The sequence below is a fragment of the Mchenga conophoros genome, linkage group LG17 (assembly GCF_057382185.1).
Source record: "Mchenga conophoros isolate Kocher_MC1m ecotype Shallow Benthic linkage group LG17, M_conophoros_male_GT1.1, whole genome shotgun sequence".
Classification (NCBI taxonomy): domain Eukaryota; kingdom Metazoa; phylum Chordata; class Actinopteri; order Cichliformes; family Cichlidae; genus Mchenga; species Mchenga conophoros.
Genome location: NC_140542.1, coordinates 39,620,356 through 39,644,337, shown reverse-complemented (window position 1 = coordinate 39,644,337; position 23,982 = coordinate 39,620,356). Strand labels below are relative to the sequence as shown.

The 23,982-nt window shown below is 42.8% G+C and overlaps 2 protein-coding genes across 6 annotated transcripts in view; one reads left to right on the top strand and one right to left on the bottom strand.

The window, feature by feature from the left end:
* Positions 1–1,292: 1,292 nt before the first annotated feature.
* On the bottom strand, positions 1,293–16,988 carry zap70 (zeta chain of T cell receptor associated protein kinase 70). 3 transcript variants are annotated; one of them, XM_085253121.1, is made up of 13 exons: positions 16,913–16,988; positions 8,761–9,227; positions 7,038–7,198; positions 6,814–6,952; positions 6,646–6,730; positions 6,482–6,501; positions 6,347–6,386; positions 5,782–5,980; positions 5,483–5,689; positions 3,296–3,488; positions 2,770–2,910; positions 2,574–2,686; positions 1,293–1,821 (listed from the first exon to the last, which is right to left on the bottom strand). In XM_085253121.1, the coding sequence occupies exons 2-13, from the start codon at positions 9,163–9,165 to the stop codon at positions 1,698–1,700; spliced, it is 1,827 nt and encodes a 608-aa protein (XP_085109247.1). In that variant the 5' UTR covers positions 9,166–9,227; positions 16,913–16,988; the 3' UTR covers positions 1,293–1,697. The 3 variants fall into 3 exon arrangements, with proteins under 3 accessions (XP_085109247.1, XP_085109248.1, XP_085109249.1); XM_085253122.1 differs by lacking the exon at positions 16,913–16,988 and adding an exon at positions 14,440–14,542; XM_085253123.1 differs by lacking the exon at positions 16,913–16,988 and adding an exon at positions 9,559–10,196.
* Positions 16,989–17,790: 802 nt separating this feature from the next.
* The window catches only part of adamts10 (ADAM metallopeptidase with thrombospondin type 1 motif, 10), a 60,766-nt gene continuing 54,574 nt past the window's right edge, over positions 17,791–23,982 (top strand). For all 3 annotated transcript variants that reach the window (XM_085253120.1, XM_085253119.1, XM_085253118.1), the window contains exons 1-2: positions 17,791–17,931; positions 22,582–22,970. In XM_085253120.1, coding sequence (XP_085109246.1) covers positions 22,868–22,970 — 103 coding nt within the window. In that variant the 5' untranslated portion in view covers positions 17,791–17,931; positions 22,582–22,867. The remainder of the gene's footprint in view (positions 17,932–22,581; positions 22,971–23,982) is intronic.

Sequence of the window (23,982 nt, the reverse complement as noted above, 5' to 3'; positions counted from 1 at the left end):
ATATTGGCCAACACTGCTGCTGTAATTAAATGTATAAATATAAATAAACATAAACATATATGAAACTGTCAGACTACACACCAATGTCACTGACATGTCCCATACTGACCCACACAAACACAGCCCCACATGAGGACTTAAGACTAACTTTAAAACAAATCTAAATTTAAGTTAATTCGACACCACACACCTGCTCAGTTATTAGGTAATCTATGATATTTCTTCCTTGTTTGACAGTTTGGGCTCAATCGTCACCCTTTCTAATCGAGTATCTGACACCTTTGTACAACCAAACTCTACAAATTATGGCTAAAAAGCATGTTTGGTGGCAGAACTGTCACCATATGTTTTTTCTTAAATTACAGTGTATAATATATAGTGTCTTTCAAAGACACTTGAATTGTGTAAATCTGTTTTATGCATTATGGATGTAAAAGCCCAACAAAGGACAAGGGCTGGAAATTAGCAATACCGTTAAATTCTTTATGAAAAAATATTAAATATATAATAAATGTAGATTTCCGGGACTCTGATCATATTACCTATTTATACCACAGCATGCATAGGGTCTAATATAGGGTCATAGGGTTTATTTTGTGAAAACCTACTATTATTTTGAAAACTGCTTCATCGACTTCCTTGGACCCTCCAGTGTGGCCTGACGGTTCACAAGTACTTCCTCTGACACAGTTTGGGGCCAGCGTGACTAACCTCAGTTTGTTTCTTTCCTAATAAATCGCCGCGTGTGACGTTTTAAATTACTGGCATTGAAACATCAGAGAGAAAAAACTATTTAACAAACACACATATTTAAAGACAGAGAACAGCTTTAAACTCAAAGTCTCAAAAAGTCTCATATTAGACTTTCTCATTTTGAATGTTTCTTTTGATTAAAAATGCAGATGTTGGACTCTGCACATACATGTTCAGAGTATTTATAAGAAAGTATGCATGCACCTCATGTCCAAAGCTCATTTTTGCCTTCCAGTGAAACATCACCAAATGCTGATGCTTTTATGGAGCATTTTGTTGATACAAATGTTCATAATGTCTTTAATTGTAATGTCTTTTGTGTTATGATTGATTTTATGAGACAGATTGCAGAAGACCAGTTGAATGGAGGCTCGTAGTTTTCCCGCCACATCTGTGATAAAGTTACAGATTTTTATTTTTATGGTTTTGGAACATCTGGAACATCTGGAAAAGAACAATTAAGACTTATAATGTCAGACTGTTGTTGTAGCTCCAAGAAAGAAAAAGAAAAAAAAAATCACACAGCACTTAAGAATGAATTCAGTCATATCAGCAGATTTATGATAAGTTAATCCACATTTTTCACTCACATAATTCGTTTGTTTCTAGTTTATTAGGCTAAAAACAGTAAAAATGCTTTTAGGTGGAGGCGGACAAAGACGCAGATTTGAATACATGGTTCGATTAAAGTAGCAGAAAATAAAATTAGTTTTGTTCAGCAGTATTACGACACTTAACATTCAAACCACGGCAGACAGAGAGCTTCCTCGCACGGCTGACACACTGAAGTCCGATTTACAAATGCACATTTATTGCTGCGTCGCTTCTGCGGTCAAAGCTGGTCACTGTGCACAGTTCATAAAACACTCTTTGTTTTGGTTGTTTAATGGCCGGCTGAAAGGACGCTTTGTGCAGCGCTGGGACAGAATGTGCCTTTTTTCTGTCTACTTGGTAGGCTCGGGTGCGGCGGCGGCTGCGCCTTCCTCAGGCTTGGCCTTGCCGGATATGGAGTAATGATAACTCCTCATGGCCTCCTCGACCTTCTTGAAGTCAGGACGGTCCTCGTGTCTGTGAGAGAGGAGAGGGGAGGAGCAGAGAGAGGAGGCTGTGATAAATAGAAGTCACAGGATTTTAAGAGGATGCGTTGCTTGCTTAATCTGACGCTAAAAAACAAATATTCAAGAGGAAATTGTTTTCATTTACGAGGGAACGACTGAGGAATATAATGTCGTTAGGTGACAGCAGCCATGCCTGACGTATGAAAACTACATAAGTCATTAAATACACTGCTGTGAAAAGTGTTTGCCCTCCTCCTGTTTTCTTAGTTTAGTTTTTTGCACATTTGTCATACATATGTTTCAGGTCATCAAACTAATTTTAAATGAGTCTTTTTAGACAAAAACAACAAGAGTAAATACAAAATGCAGTTTTTAAACGATTTAAGTACGTTTACTTTATTCAGGGAAAAAAGCTACAGACCCTGCGTGAAAGACTAATTGCTCCCTAAAGCTAATAGCTGGTTGTGCCACTCTTGGCAGCAAGAACTGCAATCTAGCATTTGTGATAACTGGCAATGAGTCTTTCAGCCACTCTTCGTGGCAGTATTGTTTAATTCAGCCAGACTGGTGGGTTTGAGCATTAACGGTGTGTTCAAGCATCTCAGCTGGATTTGAGCTCGGACTTTGAATGTACCATTTCTTTCCCAGTTTGTTTCTTATTGTGGAAACATGAACTCTTGTTGTTTTGTTGTACATACATACAGACAACCTCTGTTTATGCCTCTCTTATATAACGCACGCACAAGACCATCGGTTTCTCACTTGTATGTCCAGCACTCTTTCATCAGTGTATATACTCGCTCTGGACACGCCGCCGGACAATCCATGCGGCTCCCGTTCTCAATGAAGCGGATCACGTCGGGTCCTTTCATTTTCTGGAGAACAAATTCAAAGACAGGCAGCGTGAGCTCTGGGATCACGTCATGCTTTGATAACCTTCTGCAGTAATCTGTCTTACCTTGTAGGGTTTCCCTCCGTAGGAGAACGCCTCCCACATGGTGACACCAAAACTCCACACGTCGCTTTTGCTGGAGAATTTGTGGAAGAGTATACATTCTGGTGCGTACCACTTGAGCGGCCATTTACCTGCAGTACGAGCCTGTGAACACAACGTTTATGATGGTGAGAAGCACGCCAAGGACTCGGCCAAAGCAAGCAAACATCAGCGATGGTATTTAGGGCCTTGGAGTGAAGGATTGCTGGGGCTCTCTGGTAACTACATCCACTCCAGATATGGGTCAGTAAATCAGTAAAATGGAAATCAATTGAGTGTTTAGTTCAAACAGGGCACCTGACACATTTTTGTCAATAGGAGCTAATTACTGTTTGCACATTGTGAGGTCAGCAACTCGCAGAAGGGCAATCCATCTAAGACATACTCTCTGTTTGCACACACTGATAAAACCCACACCGGACTCTCTAATCACTCTGTATTCATGCAACTTTGTCTTGCGGTACAACAATATTAAAAAATTCGTGAGTACTTTGTAGTAGTTGTCATCTGCTCCCAGGGCCTTGGAGAGGCCAAAGTCACTGATTTTGGCGAACTGTTGATTGACCAGCAGGACGTTGCGAGCCGCTAAATCTCTGTGCACAAAGTTCTTCTCCTCCAGATACTTCATGCCCATCGACACCTGGTGCATCAGGTTCACAATGTTCTCCACCGATACGGTATCCCTGTGAGGACACACGTCCAGAGAAAAGAAGCATTAGGATATTTTTAGTACACAAATGTAGTTTTTTCCTAAGACAGCTGGGATGGGCTCCAGCTGCACCCCCTGAACCTGGACTGGAAAAGCAGAAGTAAATAGATGGACAGACGATCGATGATGATGATGACACAAAACTTGTCCAGTTCCTTTTGATGCAACAAAACACTGAATATTATTGCAGTTTTAAGTATCCAGAAACCTTCAAATGAAGCAGCCTGAAAAATGAACCATCCTAAGTTTGAGTCTTTAAGACAGAAGTGGGGAACTCCAGGTGAGGTTTTAGATCTCACCCTGGGTCAACACACCTGAATCAATTTATTAGTTCATTACCAGGCCTCTGAAGAACTTCAGGACATGTTGAGGAGGTCAATTAGCCGTAATCAGCTGTGTTGGATCAAGGACCTGCAGGACACCGGCCCTCGAGGCCTGGAGTTGGACACCCCTGCTTTAAGACATATTTGGAGTTTTGGAATCATCCACCTCTCCATTTTCTGCTGCTTTTCCAGCTCTGAGTCATGGGGGCAACAGTCTGAGCTGAAACGCCTCATCCAGATGTTCAGGGGAAATACCGAGGTGTTGGCAAAATGTGAGCTCTGTCCTGGTTCTGCCCCAGGGCCTTCACCTGGGAGGACATGCCCAAAACACCTCACCTAGGATGACTCTCAGCTGGAGAAGCTTTTGCGTGTCATTCCCCTGCTCTTTTATCTATCTCTAATATCTCTATTGACTGGACTTGAGTTATAGGCTTCTCTTTGCTTTACTTAAGTCTTGGAAAGAGTGAAGGTGGCTATTAAAATGTTATCCTGGCACTAAAGCAAACACATAACCTAAAGGACGTGTAAAATCACATCCCCATGTTCCAACTTCTGCCCTTCGAGAGCTGCTGCTGTCCATACAGAGTACGGTCTTGCCTGCTCTCCTATAAAATTAAGATGTAAGAAAGCGTACGTTCACTTTTGTTGTTCTGTATTTATTCCGTCATAACGTGACAGTTCTGAGAATACATGGAGCTGCCACAGGAAAAAAGAACGGCCTCATAAAGATCAGAAATGTCTTGGACGAACAGATTGTCTGATTCATTCCTCATCAGCATGTCATGGCAAGGACTTCTGCAGTGTCAGTATCAGAATCCACCTGAGAAGTACAGACTTGTACCAGGACGCACTTTGAGGGCTCACCTTGAATAGAAAGGGGTTATAGTAGCACCACTCTGTTTACTATTTACCACGTAGAAGAGCTGAGTTCTTTGAGATAAAGTAAGATTATTCACATCGACATGTTTTGATCCTTGTTACAGCTGAAAGATTTCTATGCATGAAACTGACTGACCCTAAACCACAGCCCTGTTTGGTGCAAAACCCATCCTGGGGCAGTGCATGTCTGTGGGAGCTGTTAGGGTTACACTGACATGTATGTATTTTTGTAAAGTCAGAGCGTAATCTGATCTGACTCTACACATGCTATATAGGATTCGTAAGGATCTGAGTGTCATGAAAAATAATAAATAAGATGGGTTTTTTATATAAAAATATGTAAGTCAGACCTTAATCAGTCTCCTAGTTACACCCCTAAAACTGAAATCTCACTATTGCTGGTTTAAAAAATCCTCTGAAGTTTTATTCACTAAAGATTTTTTTTAAAGGTTTACTTGAGTCATTTGTGTTATTTCAACAAAATACTGTGTTTTTTGGATTTACTTTAAAAAAAATGTACAATGAATGTAAAACATTGAAGCAATACATAAAATATATAAAATAAATACGTAACTGATAAATAAATGAAATAAGAAATATTAACACTTTTATTCAAAAGTTATGTCAAGTGGTTCCACCCAACCGTGCTGCAGGTTAGGATAACTGCTAAGAAACTGACTCAAAGAAAAACCAGAGTTTACCAATAAATAAATAAATAAAACAACTTTTTTTAAGTGTAACTACAAACAGTTAAAGATGAACTTACTTGTTGGAGGAGAGGAATTTGTTCAGCGGTCCGGCAGAAGCCATCTCCATGACCAGCATAAGACAGTCTGCGTTGCACAGGCCAAGCATGCGGACGATGAACGGGTTACTCAGCTGGTGCATGATCTCTGCCTCCCGCATCATCTCCTCCTTCACCAGCTTCTCGTTGTCGTTCTTCAGCACCTTGACGGCCACGTCTATCTGACCCCTGAATCCAAACAAAACACAGGCAGCGACATCAGTAGACGCACGCACGCACGTACGGCTCAGCGTCTGTTTTTAAAATGTTCGGCTCCTCACGATTCTGTTTTGAAGACTCCCTTCTTGACACAGCCAAAGTTCCCAGAGCCGAGCTCCACCTCGTCCATCAGCAGGTCGGACCTCTGGATGTTGAACCTCTTGATATCATTGGGGTTGTGATACGGGTTGAATCCATTGCAGTCCATGGGGAGAAGGTCGCGGTCTTCGGGCACAGTAGTCTTTGTGACCAATGCAAGAGCTGCAAAGTACAAATTGCACACAATAAATTGCATGTACTTTGTTTGTAGATATATTGTGCAAAATATTTCAAACTTGAAGGTTTTACATTCAAAATCACGTATCAGAGTCTAAAACATGATGCACTTGTATAAATTAATTACCCAGTGATATATTAACTGGACACTGTTACTGAGGAATTACATTTTTTAACTCACAACCTTTAAACACAGCGCTTGGCATGCAGTTATAATCTATCAGATTTCAGTCTTCCTTCTACGACTGATTGTGTAATTGTGAGTTTTTTTATTTGAACGCATCCTTGCAGGAACAGCCATCGCAGTTTATGCTCAATGCTGCCTGTGTGTTTGCACTGCTGGCTACCGACCTCGAGGTGGCGGTGTGTATCCATTGGCGCCGCGTGGCCTCTGAAAGGAATGACAAAGAAATAAATCTCAGAGGATGAAGACGTGCGCTGACTTGAACAGTGCAGGATGTACCGACTAATGTACCGACTACTTACATTGGGAAGACTGGGTGTCTCTGAAAAATGACAGGAGAATTTCATTAGTGAATAGAATCAAAAAAGAACGTTGCGTATTATATTATTCATATTATGAATAAACCACAATATAAACTGCAAATTCAGGCTGAGATGTGATTAAAAAAGGAAAGATTGGTCAGTACTTTCAACAGCAGCTTTGCCGTTAACACACGCCTCTCCGAGAACGGTTACAAGGCCGTCAGGTTTCATCTTCAGATACTCCACCAGCTGAACATTGAGAATAAGTTTAGTTTAGGCCAGAAAAACGACACACAAGTAAAGAGGAAGAAAAAAAGAGCCTGAGGACCGACCTGCCAGACTGTGTCAAACTTTGTTCCCTCAGGCATAGAGAATTTCCCCGACTTGTCCTGGAGGATCTGATAGTGGTACACCGTTTTCCCGTACATCATGGAGAGAGCGTATGTGCCAGACTCCTCTCTGTCTCTGATTCTGAGGAACAAAACACACATAAATGCAGAATCTTTACCCAACAAACAAACACAGCAGGCTTTTTAAAAAAGAAGCAAAAACTTACAGAAACTTGCCGTCCGGTTGTGCTCCCGAGTAAAGCCGCCTCTCCCCCTCATGGCGGGAGATTTTGCTGTGGTACCAAGGCATTTTCTCATGGGCTGTAGTTGCGATCAGCTTCTCGAGCTGAGGAGCTTGACTGATGATGGCCTGCTCCATGGCTTCGCCCTGAACCGGAAAAATGATCACGTGTTATCTCCGTGTTTTGCAATAATGACTTTTTATCTAAAATTGCGGGGAGGACTGCATCGCAGCTTGCTGGTGTTTCTGAATTTGCTCATGCTGGGTGTCAAATGCGGTGGAAGGTGGTGCATGTGAAGCTCAGAGAGGGAACGTTATGACACTCAAGCTGCAGGCGAAGTCTGCATAGACGTGGAGCTAGTTTGGCTCTTCAGTTGTATCACCGGTGTCAAAAAGATACTGATCGTTGTATGTGGCAGGTTACTGGAGGAGGCACAAGTGAAAATGCTCTTCTTAGCTTTAGTCTTGTTGACTAATTCTTTCAGTGCTGTCATCTCAGACCCTCGTACTCCCACCTGGCCTGCCTTTTCTTTCCAGTTACCTGCTCACTTTGTTCCTATTCCCCCATCTTGACTCTTTACTTTAGCTTCTACCGTCTGTCTCATACTTTTGGTTCTCGTTTCTAAGAACTGTAGCTTGTTAGTGCAACTACTTTCCCCAGGCCACAGAAACCTTCAGAGGAACTGAGAGCTCCTACCTGTGTTCCTACTTGAGGAAAGGTTTGGAGAGATTGTGTGTGGGCAAAGTCTCTCCCACTCCACCAAAAAAGTCCCTTCAGAAATGTCAGTTAAACCAGACTCAAACATACGGCTTGCGGGGAAGACCTTTCCCCGAGTTAGAGTCCGATCGGGGCCACAAAATGAAAACGTTGCAGAGAAGAAGGTCACAACTTCAAACTTCTCGTTGTATTTGCAGAGAGCCATTAAGAAGGGAGGGATTGTCCGAGTCCGAGGTCTGGGCCGTCACAAGTTTTTCAAAAGTTGTTTAAAGTCTACCAGCAAAGTGTGACCTGGCGCTGCCACACCACTGATCTTTAACTTTGAACACTTTGTTTCTTTGTAACGACATTCACTGACTGATGTGGGAAAACTGACACATGTTGGTAAGATTGCTGATTTTTGATAAGACACCTCGTGTTGTTGTTTTTTAAATAGTGGTTCATTAAATGTGAAGGTTTCTCAGACGTACGTGTACTTTTAAAAAAATATCTACATGTCAATACAGCAGTGGAAAGTTTTATCTGTGCAGCTGCTCTCAAATAACCACAAAAAAACAAAATGGCAAATTTTGCTTACAGGCGAAAACATTTATCAGATCACAAATTTTTTATTTTGTATAAATTTTTCACCCATCAGCAGATTTTCTATTTGGTTTATTTGCTATATTTTGCAGCGCGATGAGGGCGGAAAATATAACGACTGAAGAGATCACTTTGACTGCACTGTACAGCGGGCTGGATGCAGACATCAAAGCTATCTCCATGAGCAGAAGTCAGCACATTTGCATGGTTAAATTTTGTAAAAACAACAACCGTAGTTTGTTGGGAAGACATTTAAACATATTCAATATCACAGAAAAGTAATTATAGCTAAAAAATGAACTTTTCAGTCTCCGAAATGCTCAGGTAAAGTACAAGTAGCTCAAAACTCTACCCTACATGGTTATTTTCTTTTTCTAAACTCTTCAGCACCACCCGACACCCGGCTCACCTCCAGATTCCAGGTCTGCTTCACGTACTCCCTCAGCATGTTTTCTCTCAGACTGTCAAACACGCCTTGCCTGATCGGCGTATCTGGGGAGCGTAGACACGGCTTCTTCAGGAGGCACACCAGGCCGTCGGAGTCTTTGCTGTAAAACTCACAGAGCTCTGCAGGGCCACAGTGAGGCTTCCCTCCTGTGATGCAGTAAGTCCCGTTAAGCTGTTTCTCTACGGAGTAATGGTGGAACTCCAGGTTCCACACGATAGACAAGACGTAGCCCCCCAGACTGCGGAGACACTGCCGCAGCAAGAAGAGGCCGTCGGACATCCCAGCCAGCTTCAGGTGCTGCTCGGCGTCCGAGCGACTGATGCTGCCGTAGAAGAAAGGCAGCTCGGCCGCAGGGTCGATGGACATGGTGAGACCTGGTAAAAGTTGGCCTGGCCTTGAAGTCCTGGATGTAATCAGTGAGAGAGAAACTAGAGAGACAGAGAGGAGGGAGGGGGACATTTCTTTGAGAAAACTGACCAATGGCACAGATTGAAACAAATTTGCCACCTCTGACCGCTTGGCTTTTTTAGTTTCTACCTCCTCCACTCACAGCCAGATCAATGCAACTTTCTAATTTACCAAATTACAAATACAAGTTGGTGGGAATACAGCTTAAAAATGGACAACACTAAAATCAGTACTACAAAAAGCAACAGAAAAGCCCCAAAAGACAGACACACACACACACACACACACACACACACACACACACACACACACACACACACACACACACACACACAACCTGGATAACCTCACCTTCTCTTCCCTTCCCAGCTGTGTTTCACTAGGATCTACAACAAACCCAACAGAGCTGCGCTTCTCAGGAGCCTGACACGTACAAGTGAGGAGACATATGTGGGGATGTGACACTTAGCATGAGGCACCCACACTTTGAGACTGCATAAAGTTTGCAGGTTAACAAAGTGATGACACAAGCCACAACAGGAAGTCGCAGTCCGCCCTCACAGCCTCCTTTCTCCAGCGTGTCGCTCTTCCGTTGAACAGGTGCTGTACGGTTACAGAACATTCCCTCTGCTTTAAAACTCATCGTTTTTTCATTTTATGGAACAAAAAAACTGAGATCAAAGTATCGTTACTGTAACGAGCGTGTGCGCGATGAGAAGCGCTGGTACTCGGTTGACTTTATTGTGAACGGGAGTAAGGACAACTTTAAAATCAAAAGGGTTTCGACTGCAGCATGGAACGGTTACGCGACAACAAGCAGAAGATGTTTGAGATAAAGAGGGAAATCGACAGCGATCACAAGACGTCACAGGCATCAGCTCAGAAAACCCAGAAAGGAAATGATCTGAAATGAAGAGAAAGATCGAGATTTCATGAAGACACGCAGGAGATCAGCCAGGCTGCTCTCCTGAGCTCTTCTTCGATTTGGGAGTAAATAAAGACGAGAAGCACATTTAAACAAAGCGGCATGCAAACTGATACGTGATTGTCTTTGTGTTATTCTCACTATGTGTCCATCAGTTTCATTTCTTCATATCAGTGAAAACTTCACCCCCTCACAAAGAGTGCAGTTTTTATAACGATGAAATTATAAACCTAAAACCTGACATACACAGCATGTGCCATAAGTTACTTACAGTAAAACAGGAGGTGTGATTACCAAAAGCTGGCAAATCTACTTTACTGTAATTTAACTTCTTACACCGTAACATATAACATGTTTTTAAACACTATGTGAAATAAAAAGTGCAAAACCTCAGCTTCCTGGTTATATACCTGAGCTGCTTCCCACATCAACAGTGGACAACCAAACAGCAACATACGACTGCCACAAGAAACCAGGTTTTACTGCAGCATGACCTCCAAAACGCCACAACAAAGACCAGACCCTACAGTGTGGACAAATGGATGTCGCCTAGACATGAGCAGCAATGCTGGAGCGCTTCATGATCTGCACCTAAAAGGTGTTTATTTTAGTCAGTATGGATGTGCAGCACATGGAAAACTGGTTTTTCTAACGAATGGAGACTAACTGTTCATACGTTTATTCAACTTCTGCACCACCTAATCCGATCTCAACACACGGGAATAACTATTATGGAGTTTATTTTTATTTTTAATGCAGAAAGGTGTTTATCTTTTTGCTGTCATTTGACTTTAAAGCTAAAATAAGCTTCTTTTTTTACCCCATTCTGCTTAAATTTAGTGTGCAAATTTGCTTATTGCATTATTTTATATTAATGTACATTTAATTATTCTTTATTTTAGACTGCTTTGAGAGCAAAAAAGGCAATTTAAAGGCATCAACTTGAGCTCCATGTAAGCACTTTCTGATATTTTATAGATAAACAATAAATGACTTGCATCTTGTTTGTGTATGTGTTGAGAAAGGAGGTCTACTCCTGAAAAAAGTCTATAAATGGATGCAGGTGACTCTATTCTTTTTCCCCATTTCTCATTTAAATTCCCCATACACTGTGGGGCGTTTAAGTGGGTAGCGCGGTGATACAGCAGCTCAAAATTTATGATCAACTTCTGTGATATTACTTGAGCAAACTGAAAGGGAAAGTGAATTTAATAACAAACCCCCTTTAACAGACCGTGACAAGCATATTAGCCATGCTGCTGTAATTTACGACCAAACTAACCAAAACACTGACGGCTTTCCAACAAAACATTAAAAGGTCCAACAACAGCAGAAGCCAAGTCCCGGCTCTGTGTGTGCTCTTTATAAACTAAGAGTTTGGTGCTTTCTTTCTTTTTTCTCCGCCCTCCCTCTTTTTATTTAACAAAAACAAAGACTGGCGGGAGATGAGGCGACACATGGCACGGTTCCTGAGCCAAGCTTTGAACCCACACTGTTGCGGGGTGTCTTTCATGCAGCGCCCGGGACTAACACACAGAAACTGTTTGCATGCAGTGTATAATTCCCTCTGATGTGCAAAGAATACTTTGGTACAAGAGTGTTGCAGAGTAAGCAGATAGTGATTGACCCAATGAGTGGTGGAAAAAAAGAGTCCTATGAGTCACTCTGTTTTCAGCAAGCCGAGGACTCGACACGAGATCTCGAGGCCTGAACGCTCGTTTTCCACAGAGAACAGAGAGAAAGTTTTCTGGTGTGAGAGTAAATGCAATTAAATAGGAATCAAAAACCTGATTGTGTTTGTCATTTGGTCAAACTCGTCTGTTCTCGGCAGACTCACAGCTCCAGGTTATCGTTTTAGATGGCAGTGATAACGGGGGTTGTGACAGAGCGAAACGAAACACAGCGGCCATTATGATCTTTCCGGTGGGTTCACCATTTCTATCTTGTCATAATGGCTAACCTGCCACAACATTATGTGCTCGGACGCACGAGCTTCGACAGACTATGCGAATACTTTGACATCTTCAAACCATTTGCGCTCGGATAAAAGCAACGAGGTCGAGCTTTTAAAGGCGACCTCAGCGCAAGCGTCAAGTGTTTATTCAAGTAAACCACAATTAGGAAGCGTAAACATTAGCAGCGGAAACACATTCGACATGAAGGCAGAGCAGCGCTTAGAGCTGACAGCGTTATGTGCTCATGTTTAGCGTTTACAGTCCTCAACTTTTTTTTAGCTGGGTGCGTTAGCGTGCTAACACGTGCTAATGTGAAGGAAGAACTAAACGAGGAAGAAGATGGGGACGTCGTTGACAAAAGTGAAGAGGACTTTAATTTTTTTAAACAGTTTTTGCTGAAATATTTAAAAAATAATTTTAAAAAAACCCAACCCCATCGTGGCCTCTGGACCCAGATAGCAGGGCTACTTATGGCTCGCTAGCAAATGCTACGTAAGCTAGATCTAGCCTAATACTCAGTAGACAAGCTTGACATCTGTCACACCAAGCCTAGTGTGGCCCAGCTGTCACAACACACCTGTAATCTGACCCATATAAGATGAATTAGGGGCTTCTGGCCCACAGAAAACCTGGAAAATGATCATTTATTGCAAAGAAAAGCCAGCGCGTCATCACAGTCACTGTTATTCTTCACAGTACTTTTCTCAGATGTGTCAGTCTGACGCGTGGTAACCAAGTACAGCTACAGGTTTTAGAAAAATAAACCATTTGTGTAATATTTGTGTTACTGAGTGTAAACTCCTCCTCGGCTCATTTAAACAGCAGAAATATTATTAATATGTGGGCACAGTCACAGTGTTGAAGTGGGGAACCCGACAAGAGGCAGAAACGTGCTTGGTGTAAATAGCGATCAGTCAAATAGCTGCTTAACTGGCTGCTGAGAACAACATGACAAAAAGCAAATCACCAGAACAGTGTTGGTCCTTATCACGCACAAACGCACCAGCGTGAGCTCAGACAGTCGATGTGCCTCTCTGTTTTCTGTAGATTACCCACTGATATTAAATCAAGAGCATAGCAGTGATAACTATTTAGAGTTTTTAGGTCATGATTATTTTCTTTGTGATACCAGGAAGTTAGCTCATGGCTGTGCAACTCGAAGCATTTCTCTGTACATACATCAATGCGCGAGACTGTGTAGGCACCTCAAAACAGACAATGTGCCCTTTAACTGTCACATATGAAATTATTTTTCCAACAAAACTGAGCGAGCGTTCGAAGCGTGTAGGTGGAGTTGGATAAGAAAGTGCATCTGAAATCAGGAGCCCAAATGCCCCAAAGTGAATCATTATTTCCTGAATCAGTGGAAAAAAGTTGTTGTTAGATCCTGTTATCTGCTTTATGTTTTCCAAAGTCTGTACAGCACCTGGGAAATAACCTGACAAGATGTGATTAAATCACATTAACTGTTCAGGCCTACCTCAGGTAGGATTCATTAGCATTCAAAGAGAGATTTATATTCCTCTTAACAATAACTCTACTTTGATTTCTGTTCACTATAATGAGTGTTTGTGTCAACCGTGTCTTTATCTAAAAATAAACTATGCTAAAACTCTGAATATCACACTGTGAGTTAAACACGTAAAAATTCATCTTCTGCTCGTCCAAACCGATTCTGTCCGACTGTGGCCGACACATGTAGCAGATATGCCTCAGTGCAGCACCCAAAATACATCCAGTCATTTTAAGAACCGTTACAAGGGATCACAGACACACACGGACCTCTTGGGTGTCTTAAAACCTACACCATTTTTTTTTGGTTTTCTATTCCAAGTCGCAATGAAAGCAGCTATTTATGTTTTGAGCATGTAATGACTGCTTTTCTGAGCCAGAGCAACAATGCCGCGGCCGACTGCGGTGCACGCACTCTTTTATTCTCCTTTTTTTTGACTGTTTCTATATAGTTGTGAATATAAAACAAACCTCAGTTGGAATTAAATTTAACTGATCGATTAGATCTTGTTGGACTGAAGTCATCAAAAACTTTGTAAATGAATAGCTAAACTACATTTTCACGTGTTTCATGGCCTCATGTTGCTATTAAATCAACGTTTACTCAAATATGTGAATTCTCGAGCACATCGAGTTCAAATTCCTTTGCAGCTTTTTGTCTGTATAACTGCATTACAGCAACTTCTCAGGCTCAGACTTCAGGTCGTCTTACTTTCACCCACCTTACTGGGCTGTTGTGTTTTTCCACACAAGACACAAGTATATACATAAGTGTAACTAACCAGTTTAACCAATACGACACAGTCTGTTGTTACATAATCAGATATAAAAAAAACTTACAGAGCACTGTTGTTCCAGGCAGACGCAGAGCGGTGTTGTTGCTTCAGAGGCAAAGATATATCTGTTGATCTGACAGAAATGTAAGGTGCTGTGAAGACGCGAGGGTTTAGAGACAATGACACACACTCACATACACACACACAAACCCACACACAGGCAAAACGGCAAATGGCATGCGTGGAGGGCTGATTTCAGTTTGACTGTCACCAGTGAGCCTCTCAGTTAAGTTAAATCCCAGCTGATGTATTACAATCTGTACAGTGCCATGTCTGAATATGCGAAACAGTGAATTAATATTAGAAGAATAAACCAGCATTATTGGGGAGTTCCTCTTTTTTGCTTTCGAGATGAAAACGATTTGGTCTGCTGGTTGAACTCGAGTCAGGATGCACTTACTTAGCCCATGAACAAAGGGAAAGAGATTCCTCTGTCCATAGAATAAACAAAGTAACATCTTACATGTTAAAGGTCAAAAATTTGCATGCTCGATCTTCTTTGTCTTCCGCACTTCTGCACCACCATCAGCCTAACAGTCTGCCGCTTCATGCTCGTGGTGGTCTGAGTAGGCCTTTGCACCTCTTGCCCTAAACCTACATCTAAGGATGCCTAATTATTAAAATGATGGCCTCGTTCTTCGAGCAGTCTTCTCTTCATGTTGCAATCATCCTATTTATTTATACAAAGTCAGCCATGCAAAAGCTGTAAAATAGCAAGTGGTGGTTTTACACAAGGCGCTGACCTATTTTTCAGCACCTGTAGATAGATGACATTTGACCATCATGAGTTTCCCCTTGTTTACGGCGCAATGCTCCGTCTGTTTATCTGTTTTTGCATTTCACATTCTCACATGACAGCTGAACACGTGCAGTCAGCTGGCACTGTCCCATGAATTGATAGGATTTAAATATAAAGAGTGGAGACAGCAGAAAAGACAGCTGGCCAGGTGCTGTCCAAAATGAACATACATATGTTTGTGTACATATGTTTACAATATATACAAAACACTTTATATCGATAGTCTTTTAGATGAATTGTTAAAATTATAAAATACATTAAAGGTTAAAAGGTTAAGTCATAGCTAGGGTAACAGTAACCCCTTCCTGATTTCTTAGTTTTTTGGCATATTTGTGACACTTAAATAGAGACAAAAATAACCAGAGTAAATACAAAAAGCGGTTTTTGGGGTGGCTGTGGTAGTGTGATGGTCTCGGGTTGCTTTGCTGCTTCAGGGCGACTTGCTGTAATTGATGGAACCTGGATTCTGCTGTCTGCTGGAGGATGTCCAGCCATCACTCGGGTTATGCAGCAGGTCAGTGATCCGAAACACATCATAAGTCTACCTCTGAGTGACTAAAGCAAAAGAGGTTTTGGAGAGGCCTAGTCAAAGTCCGGACTCAAATCCAATTGAGATGTGTTGGCATGAACTTAAACAAGCTTTTCGTGTTTTAAAATCCTCTAATGTGGCTGAATTCAAACAATTCTACAAAGAAGATTTGGCGAAGAATTCCTCCACAGTGATGTAAAAGACTGATTGTCAGTTATCACAAACACTTGACTGCAGTTCTTCCAGCTGTCAGATTTAGGGGCCGATGACTTTTCACGTACGGCCGGGTAGGGTTGGAGTATTTGTTTTGTATTTACTCTGGTTATTTTTCTCTAATATTACAATTAGTTTGATGATGTGAAACATGTAAGTGTGACAAATATACCAAAAGGGAGCAAAAGAAATCGGGAAGGGGGCAAATACTTTTTCAAAGCGTTGTATCTTAGCAGCAAAAAGACTAGAGGGAGAGAAATATGTAGCTGGTGTAACATCCAAAAGCACATTCATGTTACATTCTTTGTTTAATTTCTACACATGTAAAAAAAAATTTAAATGTGTAAAAGCGTTAATTTGATATTTTACAGGAAGCTTTGAGGTTTTTACTGTGAGTGGTTGCTAGGCAACCGAGGTAACTGCTGGAGACTTCTGGGATAAATTTTGGTCTTTTAGCTGAATTTTTATAGGTTTTACAGCATTTCCTACTGATAAAGACCCCAAACCCATTTACTAAAGTAATTAACTTGTGACTAAACAATTAAATGACAGATATTTAACTTTTTTAACCGTCTTCTCTAGAAATTTATGTTTTTCATAATAGATTAAAAAAAAAAATCCCCAGGATATTTCTGTGAATTAACAAAAACCTGTTTTATAATCACAGGACAGTCTGGGCAATGACCTGGAGCACTTTTTATGTAATTTCACACATTTATTTCTGACAATTTAAGCCCAAACTTGCGCTTCGTTACACGTATAGATACATGTACACGTCTAAGTTACAGAACTTGTGGTGTAGCCAGGATACTGTGTTGAGGGAGAATTGCCATCATGACATAACAGACATCTACTCTCCACTCCAGCACCTGTGCGATACCCACAGCACCAAACCAACAGCAGGGATAGCAAACCCCACACACACTCAACCCCCACCTCTGCAGCGGCTGCAGCTGCTTCTTTGGAGTTGCAGATCTGGCACCGAGTCAGCAGGATCCCGCTGAATCCAGTCCTGCAAAAACAGACAAAACGAAACCACAGAGGAAAATGTTTTCCTACAAAATAAAAGCATGCATTTTACAGGTAGGAAGTTTCAGCCATGTCCTAATCGGAGCAAGAAGTCAGTTTAATTTGGTCGAATTCAGACTGAAGTTGTAGAACTGATCACCAGGTTGAACCCCCAAAGCAGGTGTGGGTAATTCGCCCCAAGAATGACCTCTTAAAAGTCACCACAACAAGAGCTCCTTGAAACAAAGTGTGGAAAGCACAGGCTCCTCATCGAGTTGTGCTTTTCAGAGGTCAAAGTTAGATTGTGGCGCTCAAGAACTCGCAAAAAATAGGATTTATTTGAGCTTAGACCTGTCAGACTTCTTTTTATATCGAGCTGAGCAGGGCCAGATTTCCACGAAGTGGTGTAATCTGCAGGATTTATTTATTTATTTAAAGCATTTTATAGGATTTCCGGTCCGAAAACAGCCAAACAGTATGCTCAGTGAGAAGGACTAGACGCCTTCTGCTTCTGCTTCTAAAACAGTTCGAGCTTGAGCCACTATTTAAGCTGTTTTACTGGACTCAGTGTCAGGTCTGTCATGCGCAAAGAAAACACAAACTGACCAACCACATTTTTATGCACAGTGTTCACGGGTTACAGGTATGCGTGATACAAAGTTGCGTAAAGGTCTTAGACCAACATCAGCTATCTTGGCCACAGCTCTGTATTTCTCATCGGCCCCTTGCCAACTGTGGAGTCCTGCCAAGACAAACTTTATTTTGAAATTTTTGCTCCCGGACGCTTCTATTTTTACCACGGGGGAAATTGACACCAGACTCCTTCTCTCCGCTTGTGGAAGTGGAAGAAGTTGAGTCTCCTCAGTCTCCTGCCGGCACCGCCTCCTCTCCGCTCGGCTGCTGAGGACAGACTCACATCGGAAACTTCTGCACGGGGACACGGGAAGGTAGGTCACCGAGCTCGGCTCCACTCTCTCTCATGCACAGCTCTGTAAGAAGGAAAGGCACTGCCCTGGCATGATGCTGGCTCTTCTAAGCTCTTGTCCGCTCCTTCCTGCAGAAACACTGCATGTCGCCCATATTTAGTGAGGCTCTTGCTGTCATGAGATCATTAGGTGCACCTCTGCGGACGTGAGCCTCACGCTGTCTTAGGGGATTTGTACTATTCCTAAAACCTCGAGTCCGTGAGTTGCTTCTCTTCTTCTTCGGAGTTCTTACTTATTAGCGCTGGGGTCTCCTTGTTAGCTGATGACAAGACGGTGTGCGTCTGTGTTTGTGTGTCTGTGTTTGTGTCTGCGTGTTGCTGAAGGGATGATGTGGCTGTCAGCGGACATCAGGTACCTGGTGAATGGTGGCGTTGTGTCGTTCGCCGGCTGGGGGCGCTACTCGCAGTTGCTCCAAAGCGCACTAAATCTGCAGCCCGTTTCTAAAGTTGCTAAAGTGTTATCACGGAAAACATTTAGACTGTTGCTAGTGTACTATATTTAGACTATATGTAACATTATGATAAACAGAGGGGCGAGCACAGGTTTAGAGACACAGATGTGGAATCATTGGCTGTGTGACATATCAGCACATGCACGTCCAAACAGCACGAATGACAGATGTGCAGGTTTCCTGATCACCGTGCAACATTTTTATCATTATTATTATTTTGCAGAAATATTCTTTAGCACACACAGATACAGTTTTAGTTTTTTATTTTGCTCCCATAAAAACGCAACGTGGATGTGTAGTTTTACCAGATTACGCACACTTCTCCTTTTCTTCACATCCACATGTGATGCTTTTGTGTTTAAATCTCCTCCTTCTCCTTTTTTGGTAGCACTCATTCAACTTCATAGTAACCTTAAATTGGCTGCTGCCTCTATTAGGACAGCAAATTTACTTTATTTGTCCTGGGTCAGGTCGGTGCCTCCCAGAACTGCACAGCTTTTCTGTAACCTGCACATTTTTTCAATTTCTTTCTTTCTTCTTTTCTTGATTGCAGAGCTGAACTGACAGGCAAGCCTCTGTCAGTTCAGCTCTGCAATCATTTTAACGCTGAACATTAAAGATTCCAGCAAATGTAAGGCTTTGCCTGTCGTAATGAATATTTTTGGTGTTTTTTGGATTGTTGTCAGTCGTAAACCAGATAAAAGACAGAAAGAGAAAAGCCTCCTCTGCCATCTGTGCTGCGCTGGTTCACTCACTCCGTGTCGAGTCAGCTCTCTCTCTCTCACTAAATATTGTTTCAGACTTAGAGAGGGACATTTTCAGTGAGGGGAGCACATCCGAGGTTCTCCGGCCTGTTTATGTTCCCACTTTTCATCTGCACACTGTTTATTTGGGGAAACAGAGAAAGGAATGCCTGCACTTTTCTCCTTCTTCTGCCTTATTTATTTATTTATTTTTACCAGAGATTTTAATCTGAGATATGATTCCACCCTCTCTGTCACCTGTCCAGGCTTCATGTTGATGGTGATCATGACTTATTTTTATTTATTCAAGGAGTTGATGCTGAGGCTGACGGACGCTGATGTGCGCGATTCGCTCCCTCACGGTCTCATTTGGACAGAGAAACTGTGGCGTGCAGTTACATGAAATAATAAACTCAACCTAAAGCTGATTCGTGTGCTCTCTGCTGACCAAAGTGGAGACTATATATATATATATATATATATATATTTAGAGTAGTGGCAGTGGTGGGGGTGCTGTCCCAGACTTGAAGCTGAGCTGAGGGACACTTAGCATCTGTGCGGTCGACACAGACCGGTCATATGGTTTTGATTAGCGTGCTAGTTTTCGGATAGCTGCACTCTCCCTGGCAGCGGTTAGACACAAGGACAGCATAGTTAGGCTGCAGTATGAAAAAGGAATATCCATCCTGTTAAACACAGTTATAAAAACGCACCAGTCAGTGTTCAGTAGATGATCAGATTATAAAAAAATAGAAGTGACGTGTCAATATGCCTCAGGGTCCACTGACTTGATTACACTTGAGTATTTTGGCCCACCCTTAAATTCCCACCTAATTATCCCGTGCGCTCCAACTCCTTTCTCTCTTGGTAACAACGACCCCTTTCTTTTCTCCTCTGCAAAGCTCTGATAGCCCTGGAAGCTGTGTGGCCCGGCTCGGAGCCCCCTCCCCTTTCCTTTCCTTTTTCTTTTTTTGGCCGCGATTGTGGAGCTATACGGTCGATATCCATCCAAGCAAAACCCAGACCCCGGAGAGTCCCGGCCTGGCCTCCTGACAAACATACGCTTTTTATTTCGTACAAGTGATACAGCCCAGAGGGAAAGCTTTGCACAACAGGCCGGGGAAGATGTACAACGCCGTCACCTCTGCGAGACAGCTCTCTCTTAATTTAGCCGCATTTCCAGAGTAGCAATAATTTACCAGAAGAGCTGTGTGCGCGGCGGTGCATGCGTGTTGTGGTGTGTGTGAAGCCTGTCCACAAATCTTTCTTAGCAGCTGTATTTGAATAGCACTAGTTTGTGTGTGTGTTGGGGGGGGTCCTATCTCTCCTCTCTTTCTCTGGCTTAAGTAAACAAGAGGAGATGTAGTGGTCATGAAAAGCACTTGATAGCAAGTCTAATAAGCCCACAATAAATCGAGAGCTGTGCAGAAACAAGTAATGAAAATGGAAAGGGAGCTTGGCTCGCGCAGGAAATGACTGGGAGAAAGCCGGAGGAGGGAGGGAGGGAGGGAGGGAGGGGAGAAAGACTTTTAGTTGTTCCATATATGAGGGAAGTTGCAACAGCACAAAGACCCCTCATTGTTTTTAAAGCAAGCTTTCTTTCTTTCTTTTTAGTTTTGAACTGTACCTGCCCGTCGCTGTGTGAAATTAAGCAAGAGCCACATTAGGGGCCCTTTCATCTCCTCCACACTCAGTTTAGAGTATTAACACTCAAGAATGGCTCTCCCAGCTGGCTTGAATAGCTTACACTCCCCTCTCTTTCCCTCTCTCATTGCCTTCAGATTCTGCACTTGGCTTTTTTTCCCTCCTCCTTTTCTTTTTTTTGCAGGAGGCAACTTGTTCCCCCTGCTCTCGTCACCAAAAGGTTTCCCATCTGCCTCCGATTACCTTTGGCTGCAGTTGGTTAGCCGCCAGCCATCTGGGCCAGTGCGGCGTCTCCGCTCGCTCTTCTCTCCCCAGACAGCTCTGAGGGAGGGAGGCTAGCAGGGCTGGGACAAGAGTAAAGCTGGGTGGGCAGACTTTACTGGAGGATAGGGCTGGGTTTTTAGCTGACACTGCAATATGTAGCCAGGAAACTCAAGTCAAAAGAGAGAGAAGGGCACCCATGAAACTGTGACTGCCGATTCCTGGCTCCGCTCTTGTTTTTGTAATGGGTACTGTGTGGATGAGGAAGTCGTTTTTCCATTGTTATTATAATCTTGCTGCATGTTTGTCTCAAAGGACACAAAAATAATAAAAAAAGAGCCTGAGGATTATTTATAGCACTCGACGGCTAAATTAGTGGTGTGGAAAAGAACGACACAAGAAAGAAATTTGTGATGCTGAACTTTTACCTGCATACGGTCTTAAAAGCTTTCTGTTCATAGAGTCACATCTGTCAGGGTAAAACACTAGCTGTCATCTGCTGACTCAGAACTGGCTTTGTTCACTACTGTGCAAATCATGTCCTTTATTTCCTGTTGTGCCTTCTTTCATTTGCTGTAATTAAAGGTTTAAGCCTTGTTAAGTACCACTGCTGTGCACAGGCCACATGAAACACCAGCATTAGGTCTTTTGTCAGCTTTGGCTGAAGCTGAAGTCTACAACCTAAAGAAATGTGGGCTGCTTATCCTACTGTGGGGCGGCTGTCTGCCACAACGGGCTGGTGGTGAGGGAAGCAAGAAATCATCAAATTTGAATGTTTGTTTTTGAAGTCTTATTGTTGCTCCTGTATTTTTATTATTTATTCATTTATTTTCTTAAACTAGGGGCCTCGGATTCAGAAAAAGGCGATATTATCTGTCCGTGTTGTGCTCCAAATATCAACACTGGTTGATGTATAGGCACTCACACCATCGGTCTGCTAGTTAGTTGGCCAGTTAGTAAGCTGGATACCAGCCAGTGGGTCGCTCAGCCATGCAGGTTGCAGAGTCAGGCAGGGTAGCGGTGATGGCAACCTGCTGCGTCTCTCAAATTGGCTCATTTTACCCTCAGACCCTCTGACATAATACCCACTCCTAGCCCCGTTTGGGCACCGAGCACAGCTTTCTACGAGATCAATGGCCTCCTTTGTGTTTGAACTCTTTCCGGTGGACAGTCAGCTTAAAGTGTGGGTCCTCAGAGGCCCCAGGTTGGGACCTATTGTTATCGCTGGTCACCAGAGTGAAAGACTGGGTACTTACCCTTACTAAAGCCAAGATTGATTATCACAAGGAACAATGGAGGACTGGGCAGTCCTTGAATATGAACTGGGTAGATTTGCCTTGTTAGACTGGGAACTGCATGGGTCATTGGGATCTCATGCTCTCCCTCTGTCTGTGTTTTACTGTGTCTCCCTTGTTCCTCCTTCGTCTTTGAGCCTAAGTTTGTCTTTCCCCACCCTTTCAAACCCTTTCCTGGCCTTCCTCCTGCAGTCACTAAACAGCTTCTCTTCTGCAGGCAAACGGAGAGGGGTGTGAAGCCACCACTGCCGCTGAGCCCCTTGAGAAACCCGTCTAGGTGTTTTCCACTTCTGTGAGGACTTCTTCAAGGTCCATCACCTCTTGCTGACAAAACGCCGAAGACGCTGCTGGCTCTCCGATCTTTTGCAGCCATGGCCCAGCAGAGCGCTGAGCTGTCCCTCTGCTAGGCAACGGGGCATCCGAGAGGGCAGGAGACATGTTGGAACAGAGGCACGGGGACCACTGCACTGAATTTTGTTACTATAGCAACTACTGTAGTAACCATGGAGATGCTATGGAGGACTGGTCTGGTCTGCACTTTCATTGTCGTCATGGTTGCCACCCAGGTCGCAGGAGGTCACAAAGATGAGTTTGCTCAGTCACAAGGTGAGACAACCCATAGCCTGTATATAAAAGATGGATGTGGCCTCGCCTCTGGTCTTGTTTCTAAAAAGTAAAGCCATGAAACCTGCATTCTCTCTATAGGCCAGCAGGGGGCGACTCCTCTGGTTACCGAAAGGGTTCCTATGATGTCGTAAAGGACCTTGAATCCCAAATGTTTGGGCTCAGTAAAATAAAAAAAATAAAAAAGTGCTTTTATTGTTTCAATTGTTAGTTCAAAGATTCGCTATTACAAAGTGATGTTGAATTTCTAAATGATCATCTCATTTAGGGTTAAAAAGTATCCACCTTCATAATGAGACTTCACAAACCAACTGGTGACATCACTGTCTATGTCCATCCTTTATATACAGTGTTTGTACAACAAGGTATATGTATTATTTAAATATCAAAACATTATCATGAAATTCTTTGACTGAGCTGAGAAAGGGTTTGTTCATAAAATGATCCTTTTCCCCCGAATCAGTGTCTGAGATCTGGGTTTGAATTAAACAGGCAATCCTATTTTTTAATAGTGGGAAAGCATCACTGGTTTATTTTCTGTGATCCAGGCTTTTGTGCCACTTTAATGTGTTTTACGGTCGAGGTGCCCACGCTGGGATCTGTTTTTCATTTCAGTTAAACAGAAGAAAAAAGGGGAAACTCTCGCTGCTACCCAAGTTTAGAATAAAATAACTTAAACACCAGTGTTGGGACTAACGCGTTATTAAGTAACGCGTTACAGTAACTACGTTATTATTGTGGTAACGAGCACGGTAACTAGTTATTATGCCAAAACCAGGAACGCGTTAGTCGTTACTGGGATTTAGATAGGGTCGTTACTCGTTACTTCGTGTGGTGGCATCGCGGAGCTTCCACAGATTCAGTAACATTAGCAAGTGGTGGAGGCCAGCAGGTGGATGAAGGAAAGGGGACGCAGAAGGAAAAGAGACCCGAGGCGGCCGCCGGTCCAAGTGTGAACTGAACTTCAGGTAAGAAGTTATGACCTGCAGTCTCT

Excerpts from the sequence above, each read along its gene's own strand:
- zap70 (XM_085253121.1), bottom strand. The coding sequence starts at position 9,165 with ATGTCCATCGACCCTGCGGCCGAGCTGCCTTTCTTCTACGGCAGCATC. Across the intron at positions 6,953-7,037 it reads CAACCGGACGGCAAGTTTCT|AATCAGAGACAGAGAGGAGT; the intron begins GTAAGTTTTTGC and ends TTTGTTCCTCAG. Across the intron at positions 2,911-3,295 it reads CAGATGACAACTACTACAAA|GCTCGTACTGCAGGTAAATG; the intron begins GTACTCACGAAT and ends TTGTGTTCACAG.